Source organism: Sphaeramia orbicularis, chromosome 3 (genome assembly GCF_902148855.1).
Source record: "Sphaeramia orbicularis chromosome 3, fSphaOr1.1, whole genome shotgun sequence".
Lineage (NCBI taxonomy): Eukaryota > Metazoa > Chordata > Actinopteri > Kurtiformes > Apogonidae > Sphaeramia > Sphaeramia orbicularis.
The window spans coordinates 50,535,371-50,545,239 of NC_043959.1; the positions used below are offsets into that span (position 1 = coordinate 50,535,371).

Below are 9,869 nucleotides of genomic sequence, written 5' to 3' on the forward strand. Positions count from 1 at the left end.
AATATAAGTGTTGTCATCTCTCGACCAATGTCAGTATTGAGCTATTTTCATCTTCTCAAGATCAATGACTCATACCTCATGGCAAGGTTGTACGTCAGTGGATATCTGTTAGGTTCATAAGAAACTATACAATCCTATGCAGCTTGTGTGTGACAGAGAGGGAACGACAGAGATCCAGTTCTCCCTTTGCTTCCCCAGTAAAATCACATTACCTGGATTTAAAAGAAACGCTGAAATTAAATACTGTGGGTACTATTTTCAGGGGTGGTGTGAAGAAAAGCCTGAGAAATGCTGAGGAAAGTTGATATTTTCTTGACCTTGAAATGCGGTTAGTCTTTCCAATCTGAATTTTTGTGGCCTTTGGCACACACGCACAAGGTCGGAGAGGAGTAATGTGTTTTCTGCCACATCTAAGAAGCACACATTAGAAAGACACCCTCCATGCGGTCAAAACTAGGACTCGCCTTAATACATTGTTGATTACAGACTTAATAAGGTTTCAGCCATGTCAAATCCTTGAGTGCAGCCTTCGCCTCTCTGCCAGTTTAATAATGTGTCTGAAAATGCATGACCATATACAAACATGTTCACGCATTAATGCTGCATTGACTGATTGGTTGTTTTAACTTTTATTCCATTTCTCTTGCTGTTGTTTTTTAGGACTCATAATCATGTTTTTTTTATTTTCAGCAGATAAAGCAGGGGTTATTTGATTCATCAAGATTTTTCATGTCAAGAACAACACAACTGTGTACCCTGAATATCTATTTCTGGCTGAAGGTCACTGTCTGAGAGACTGAACTATGTTTCAACACAATAATACAGATGAGGACAATCTTACCAAGGAGTTACACGAGTCCTGATAAACATGTTCAACAGTACGAGGAGACACTATATTCTTTTAACAGACATGCATGTAATTATCATGTTTATTGTCATTATACAGTTCGCAAAGATCACATCCGATGCTCCCGTTGATGGCAGCCCTGCACATCTGGACAAAATAAAAATGCAATTAATATTTACTCACTGGAGCATGCATCGACTGTGTTATGGGATCTTATTAAGGGAAACATCTGTGACAGGAGATGATCCTAATGACATACCTAATCTACACCAGACCTTCCTTTATGTAACATCCTATCGTAGTTTCCAAATGGCCACTCTCTCAGTCACACAGCAGAATAGATAAATATCAAATTCTATGTATATTACACAGATGAGTGCTTTACATAAGAAGACAGCCAGGAAAGATGAACAGCTGCTTCACTGTTTCTGTCACTCTTACTTCAACACTGTGAAACAAATGCGTTTACACTGATTTTTCACCTGTCTGTTGCCTGTAGCGGCACAGCTCTACCTGAGTAGAATTCCAATATATATTTGTGATCTTTCTTGCTTTACTTGCAACATTATTTGACAAAGTTTCCTAAATTGTCATTGTCTACTGTCAGTTCGTATTCATAGTTCCTTAAGGAAACATGGCATGACTATAAGAGTTACTAACATCATCCAAAACCCACTGAAGTTAGACTAATGTCAGTAAATTATACTTTGCTTGAGGACAAATGATGAAGTTTGAAGTCGCATTTAAAACCTGAACCTGAGTGTTGACAAGTTCTTAAGAGAACGTCTGCTTCTTTTCCTCTTTGAAAAACTCTAGTCTTATTTTTTCCTATCTTCCTGCCTGAGCACACAGTAGAGCCATTGGGGAAAACAGTGTGAAAGTGATGTCTTTCAAGTAAAACTCAACTGCAATCCACTGGGGTCAGGCTGCCTCTCTGAATGTACTAGAACAAATAAAACCTTAAAAGATTAAAAGTTAAAGTAGACCGTCCAAAACACAAAAACTTGAAAAGCTTACTCTTTGTATTTTATCACAAATGTAGCCATTAAATTTAGCTTACATCTCTTTCATTTTACCACATTCTGAAAGCTGAATTGGCAAAGGTCGTTTTAAGACCTCAGAGTTAGTTTGAAGTAATATCTTTCTTGGCAATGATGTTTTTAACTCAGATTTGCATTGTTTGCAAAAAAAAAAACCTAAGCTTCATTAAGACAGCCTGAAGATAAGGGCCTTTAGGGATACTAACCTTTTTTTTCTAATCCCCATTAAAATCTCCTGTTTCAAAACTCCCAAAACAACTGATGGCTAATTAACCCATACTGTCCTGATCCAAACAGTCTTCCAGCTGATGCAAAATGCAAGCACAATCTAAAAACATAACAAACAGGAAGGAAATAGGCACAGAAAAATCCCATAAAACTCAGCAAAAACAGTAAGATATCGACCGAGCTATTACATCTGAAGTTAGTGAAGTTTAGGAAGACGCACAAGGAGGTGTGAGTTTTTTTGTAGGACGTCTAAGGGAGTTTCAGCAGATATGGAGCACTTCCTCGTGGACCGTCTCACAGCATTGTAAGCCTATTCAACAATGTGAACTGTGTCCTCAACAGGATACCTTTGTACCTCAATAGGGTCATTTTTCCCTCAGGGAGCTATAGAATTGCACTTTTCCTATGCTCAGTGAGTGCAAGTGATGGAAAGTTAAAACTCATCTGAATCAGGTTTCACGGCTTTTACTAGGGAATTACTTAACAAAACCCCATGCATGAACACTAGTGTTTTGCTTAACATCTTGTTTGTGGATCTGTAAATGTACATAACAGTGCATTCAATCATTCTTGCAGTAACAGCTTAATCTTATGTATCTGATCCAGTGACTCCTCTTTCATAGTAATGATGTACTGAATTTCATGAGAGTTAAAGCCTCCTAGTTAAAAAGGAAGCTCCTTATCATGTATCATAATGTGATGCAAACATACTTGTCATACATGTCATTTTTGTTTTGCCCTTCTACGGCTCATCTCCACATATAACCAAAGTATGACAGGCAAGCGGGAGAAAATTTGAATAACAGAAAGAGTTTGATGTAAAAGATCCATAATTTAATGTATATATTACCATATATAAATTTTATTTAGTCTGAGCTTAGGCACTGAAAATCAAGTTTTAGTTAGTACAACTCACATAACAAAGCGCAGCACCCTTCAAACAGATAGCTCAGGTCTGCAGGCTTACAGCGAGGTGTAAATAAATGTGAGTTTTGCCACAGCAGCAGGGCCTGAACAATTGTCCCTTTGTGTTCCACCTCGGCTAAATTCCACCATCAACACACAACCACATCTACCGACTGTTGTCACGGCAGCACCATGCAGACTTCAGTCCTGCTTGAGCGCCACGCTTTCTGGACAGCTGAGAGACAAGACCAATTGGAGACCAGTGATTCAAGCAAGGATCTGCTGTGAATTATGCTTCAATTTATGCTACATTTAAAAAAAAAAGCTTCTTAGAAAGTCTGATGTTGAAGGGTAAATCACATGAAATGCAAATCACATGGAAAAGCAGGTTTTACACTATAGGCAGGAGAATTACCTTACCTGAACTCAATAAGAAAAGTGTGTATAGTATAAATTTAAAAAAATTGGACTTAAATGATGATTTTAATGGTCTAACTCTGGGCAACAGACCAAGTTGTCTAGTCCTTTTCCAAGTTTTTTTTATGTGATTTCCAAGTGATAATTTCATTGGGCCGGAGATGGAGCCATCCTCCTTGTCCTTATCATTTGAGAAGCGCCAGCTAAAAGAAATAACCAAAGCATATTTCACACCAAAGCCATTAAGATATTCCTGAACCGTTGGCTGTTTTTCATCTTTAATCTTTCAGATCTACTCATATTTAAAAGAACAAAGTAGCAATAAATGAAACTGGGCCTGTGTAAAAACCTCCTAGAGCTTAACTCACAGGTTGATGGATTTAAGAGCCAAACAGGTAAGCTTTGTAACATAACCCTGTGGAAACATGGGACAAATACAGGGGACTGGCCTCATCAAAGCATGCAATAAATCACATAAAGCACAAGAGATAAACTTCTTCACAATTAGAAAATGACAGTGCTCCATCACCGGCGAATAACAAATGGGCACATAACTGAAATGTCCCCTGATGAGTTGTACTGTGAAGGTCATGCTCATCATAAGCGGTACGCCAATCAGCAGTTTCTCAACATAATTGTCTATATTGATCCTAAACAGGACTTCATGAAAGAAATGTTTCAAGAATCAAATATAGAAGAATCCAATAGTCAAACCAGACTTCCAGTAGTGATGTTGCATTTTCTTAGGATTGTAATTTTGTATGTACAGCTTTGGAAAAAATTAAGAGACCACTGCAATTTCCTCATAAATCAGCATGTCCGTATGTATGACAGCCATTCCATTCCTGTGTCTGTTGAATTCCAACACAAGCACACCTTATTCTACTGAATAAACACCTGATCCATGTCTTATTGAAAAAGGAGAAGTATAAAAACCACTACTGTGGCCATCATTATCTTCTTACAATAGGCAAAAACAGTGCTATTAGTGCCACAAAAGTAATTGGAATCCAAAAATAACTATTGAAAACTACTGGACTTCTGCTCTGACAATGTTCCCAAACTCTGAAGACTGGTTTTTCTATCAGGACAATGCTCCTGGCCTCAGCTAGGTCAATAAAGGTGTGGATGACGGACCACCAGATGAAGACCCTGTCATGGCCAGAACAATCTCCAGACCTGAACCCACTTTGAAAACTTCTGGAGGAACGTGGATGGTCACAGGCCATGGAACATGTCTGAGCTTCTTGAATTTCTCTGCCAGGAGCTGCATAAAGTCATCCAACAGCAATGGTGGAGAACCAAGACATGTGAAAGTTGTCATTGAAAATCAGGGTTATTCCACCAAATATTGATGTCTGAACTTTTCCCAAGTTACAACATTAGTTTTGTGTTGTTTAGAAATGAATATAAACTGGTTTTCTTTGCATTATTTGAGGTCTGAAAACACTGCATCTTTTTCTTATTTTGACCATGTGTCGTGTTCTGCAAATACATGCTCTAAATAAGAATATTTTTATTTGGAATTTGGGAGAAATGTTGTCAGTAGTTTAGAGAATAAAACAAAAATGTTCATTTTACTCAAACACATACCTATAAAAGGTAAAATAAGAGAAAGTGATAATTTTGCAGTGGTCTCTTTTTTTTCCAGAGCTGTATATGTCTACATGTTTATGCCTTAGATGGCTTATATACACATAAATATTGTGATCATACAATAAGTAAAAATAACTATAATCTATCATGAATGTTATATTTTAAGTGACATGCATGATTATAAGTTTACATTTTCCAAGACCAGTAAAAGTTACTCTGTATACTGTCATAAATCTCACATATCATCATGCTGTGACAGATTTAGCTCAATTTGTTTAACACAAAGCCCATTTACACTGGCACAACATTACACTGCACTGCATTCTGTTCCTGTCCCCTGACTGACTCCAAGATATTATCCCTCAAAAACAAAGAAACGAGCAGGGAGCAGGACCAAAACAGGATCCTTCCACCAAGCCAAACGGGCCACAAGTAGTTGACTGATTTAACATCCTTGACATTTAGGCCTCCATATATCACACAAATTCACTAGTGTATTGTTCTCCCTTTTTCCACAGTAAAAAAAAAAAAAAACAAGTGGATGACGGAAACACAAAGACCTTTATTCAACACACAATGTAAGTGTCAGGACCAACAAATTTGTCAGCTGAAAGCATTTTATGTGCAATTTAAAAGCCCACATCTCTGTTGTTAGGTGGCGTTAAAATCCATTTGTGAGGCTCGGTGCAACCTGTGTTCATTATATGTAATCTGTGACTTTCTTTAGACAGCTATTGTAATGGATCTGCGTTACACTGGGAAAAAGAAGTCTGTCTTCAAAGTAGGTGTCTATTGGAATTACACTGATGTCTGCACAGAGCACTGCATGTGGTTGGAAAACACCTCTTATTGGTTACTACCAACTTCAGAAAGACTGCAGCTTTGGGCATATAAACCCCTCTATACTGGCCTCCTGTCTGGGACAAATGAGGCAAACTAAAAAGGCCACGACTATGGGTAGAGGAAACACAAAACCTTAAGCAAGCAGTGGGAGGAGTCAGAATGATCCAGCCCCACTAAGAATTTATGTCTCCACTTTGTTTTACAGTAGGCTCTCTGTTTGTCATTGTTAGCTTGACTTATCAGATTGGTTGCAGCATCATTTGCGGGTTACTGTTGTGTCCTGGTTTCCCTCACAAAATCACTTCAATAAATACTGACAGCCACAGACGAGACGGCAGAGAAGCAATCATGGTATATCAGATGAAAGAATGGACATAATACACAGAGGATTTCACGAATGCTTCAGAGACATCTTGATGTGATCATATGGCAGTTTGGTTTCTTCGACCTGTTTGTCCTTTTTAACTACATTTCAATCTGAATCCTACATTACATCACTTGTTTTAATCTACCTATTCTTATTTATTCATTGAAGCTACTGAACAATGAAATTTCCTGACAGATTCAATAAAGCTGACCTCATTTTATTTCCTTTGTAGTGCATTGCATTTTCACCATCATTGTATTATGACGATGAATGTGCAGTAAACACACCATAAAAGAACTGCCTGGTTTGTAATGAATAAGAAACATCTGAAATATTTTATCTACAAATCCCATCCTTTCACAGTCCAGCATGGAAACATCTGAACTATCAGATGGATACACCGGCCATGCATTCAGTCATCAGATAAACTCAGATTAACTGATGTCAATTTGGTGACTGTGAAGGAGTTGTTTTCACATGTGCCCAATAGTATGTATTATCAGTGAATACACCAGTGTTTACCAAACTTCATACAGATATGGACTCCGAGAACATCTGGGATCCTTTAGATTTTCCTGTATTTATCTTTAATGTTGAAAATGAAGATGTCTGGGTCTTTACTGCATACAGTGGGTTTGCGTTCTTTCTCTTGTATCATCATCAATATTATCAACAGGGTTCCTACAGGTTTCTACAAGTTAAATTTAAGACTTTTTAAGACTACTTAGAACAGAATTTAATGCCAATTTCACAGCCTATTTCACAGCCATACTGGCAAAAAATTTGTAACTCCTAGAATTTAGGAAAATGTATTTAGGCTTATTTACTCCGACGCCTTGATTCTCGTCGTTTCAAGTAATTTCTCTCCGGGGGCTGCAAAGTTAGCCATAATTGACTCCTAATTTCAATATAAATTGTCAGGTTGGAATGGGTGGAACTGAGTCAGCTAACATTACTTTATTTCAAGCTTAAATATTTCCAGATACATTTAAACACAATACAGCCAACAAGTTTATGGCAACATAACTTAAGACCTACTATATCAAATTTAATAGCTTTTAAAGAATTTTTTTAAGGTATTAAATGCAGACTTGTAAATTCTAGACTTCTTAAGACCCCATGGGAACCCTGTAAACATCACATTTTGCTCATATTGTGCAGCTCTAAATACTAGTAGGTAAGTAAGTAAGTAAGTAGGAATAGTGTATAGTTTTTACAGAGGGCATATGAAATCCAGACAAAACTTCAAACATCTGACCTGTCAGATGGATACACCAGACACATATTCAGTCATTAGACAGTCTCAAATTAACATGTGTCTGCCAAGATAGTTTTACCGAAGACAAACAAGGTGTTGATTTCACACATGCCCATTAGTATGTGTCACCAATGAATAGCTTCATCGATGTTTATCAAACTTCATGCATATGTTGACTGTGAGAACATCTGGAATCCCTCAGATTTCCCTGCATTCAAAATGATGTCTGGGTCTTCAGTGTATGCGCAAGATTTGCATCCTGTCTCCTGTATCATCTTGAATATTATTAAACATCAGATTTTGCTCATATTACGCCGGTCTAAACAGCAGGAACAGTGTATGGTTTTTTTTAAAGAGGAAGGACGTACAAAATGTAGACAAAACAACTTCATAATTCCATTTGCGACTTTGGAAATTCTGTCCTCTTTGCTTCAATAATGCAATCATGTCATACATCTCTGTCACTACATGGTCACACCCCTCCTGCAACCTTTACAGTCTCACTGCTTCACACACACACACACACACACACACACACACACACACACACACTCTCTCTCTCTCTCTCTCTCTGCTGTACACCTATCTAATGGAGAGAGTAGAGGTCCTGCATGGAGGATGTGAGGAGAATTTTAATAGCCTTCCTCCTGTCCTGCTAAGGCACTGCCACTTTCCCTGCACAATGAAGGCACAGATAATTGCTTTCACCTACTGCAATGAGACCAGGGTGAGTTAATCCATATGTTAGTGTGTCATTTGTCAGTTTATGGATGTATTTATTTACTGGGCGGTCTTTTAATCTAGTTCTAACAGGGTTTTGGGCGGTTGTAGGTCGGATCACAGACCTGCACAATGGCAGCAAGGAGTACAACTGAGCATTTCACACACACTTTAACAACAACAACAACTACATTTAACCAGGATCACATTTTGCACGGTCAAACAATGCAACAATGCGTGTGCCACTCACTTGATGAAGTAGCTGGCTCCTTCGTCCGTAAAGCCCTCTTCCCATCCTCTGGGCAGATCTATAACAAAAACACATTGAGCGAAAACACACTGCAGCAGAAATGTCCCCCGATGTCCCGCAAAAAAAATCTCACAGTTTGTCGCGTACCTGAACGTATCATGTGTCCCGAGTTAACAGGTTCGCCGGTGCGTGGATGTAGCCAAGTAGTAGTATGAGTTTTATCACTGCAAGAAAGACACCTGTTACTGACCGATAATACAAGCATAAAAACCCCTGTTGGTAGCACCGTCATGTCCCTGAACTAACCACGTGTTAATAGTTATAGCCGCTTACTTGATAAAGAAAACCCGACCGTCTCTACAAACTCCGTAAGACCAGTGGTCAGGTAGGGTGTCCCGTCCGAGAGGTGCCGCCATGATCTCTGGTCTCCTGCTCGGCTCGTCCCCCCCTTCCCTCTCTCTCTCCCTCTCCGCAGACTTTTCCAGGGAGTCCGGATAATAACCACCGCTAGGGCTGCATACTTTTAAAGGGGAAGAATGCCAAAGTGCACAGCAGACTTCCGACCGTCACTCGGTTTGGGTGTCGAACACACGGACTAACCTGTTCCGATAATCCACAACCATTCTGCTACAGCGGAATAATAAAGGAAGTCCACTGCGGAGGAGAGTAGGTGTAGTCCCCAGGGTGAAGAGGAACCAACACCCGGGGCTGATGGGACGGACCAGCATTCTGTTTTAGGTACATTTAGTCTGTGTGTAATCAAATATCTGTGTGTAGAGAGAATATATGAGTAGTTCTCTATTTGTGCCACATTTCGACTGATTGAGGTTTTGAGTTCTCTTTGAATGAATAAATAAATAAATTAATAAATGAATACAAATGAATGAAACTGACTAAAAAATAACTTCCAAACTAGTTTTTATTTCCCAAACCAGCTGGAGTCATAGACAGGCAGGCAGGCAGACAGACAGACAGACAGACAGACAGACAGACAGACAGATAGATAGATAGATAGATAGATAGATAGATAGATAGATAGATAGATAGATAGATAGATAGATGAAAATAAAATGAAAACCAAAACTAATTAAAAGATATTTTCCCATAAGTTTTTCAGCAGGAGTCATAAAAACAAAAACGATATATATATATATATATATATATATATATATATATATATATATATATATATATATATATATATATATATATGGGCGGCCATAGCTCAGGTGGTAGAGCAGGTTGTCCAATAACCAAAGGGTTGGCAGTCCCTCTCTGTCCATGTGCTGTTGTGTCCATGGGCAAGACACTTCACCCTCCTTGCCTCCAGTGCCACTCACACTGGTGTATGAATGCGTGTGAATGTTTGGTGGTGGTCAGAGGGGCCGTAGGTGTGA

At 38.7% G+C, this 9,869-nt stretch overlaps 1 protein-coding gene across 11 annotated transcripts in view; it reads right to left on the reverse strand.

The window, feature by feature from the left end:
• plekha7b (pleckstrin homology domain containing, family A member 7b) overlaps positions 1-8,931 on the reverse strand; it is a 76,893-nt gene extending 67,962 nt beyond the window's left edge. For 10 of the 11 annotated variants that reach the window (XM_030130981.1, XM_030130975.1, XM_030130974.1 and 7 more), the window contains exons 1-3: positions 8,806-8,924; positions 8,620-8,696; positions 8,473-8,530 (exon numbers count right to left, since the gene is read on the reverse strand). In XM_030130981.1, coding sequence (XP_029986841.1) covers positions 8,473-8,530; positions 8,620-8,696; positions 8,806-8,888 — 218 coding nt within the window. In that variant the 5' untranslated portion in view covers positions 8,889-8,924. Of the gene's footprint in view, positions 1-8,472; positions 8,531-8,619; positions 8,697-8,805 lie in introns of all 11 variants that reach the window. The other variant, XM_030130979.1, reaches the window with a different exon arrangement.
• Positions 8,932-9,869: the final 938 nt, after the last annotated feature.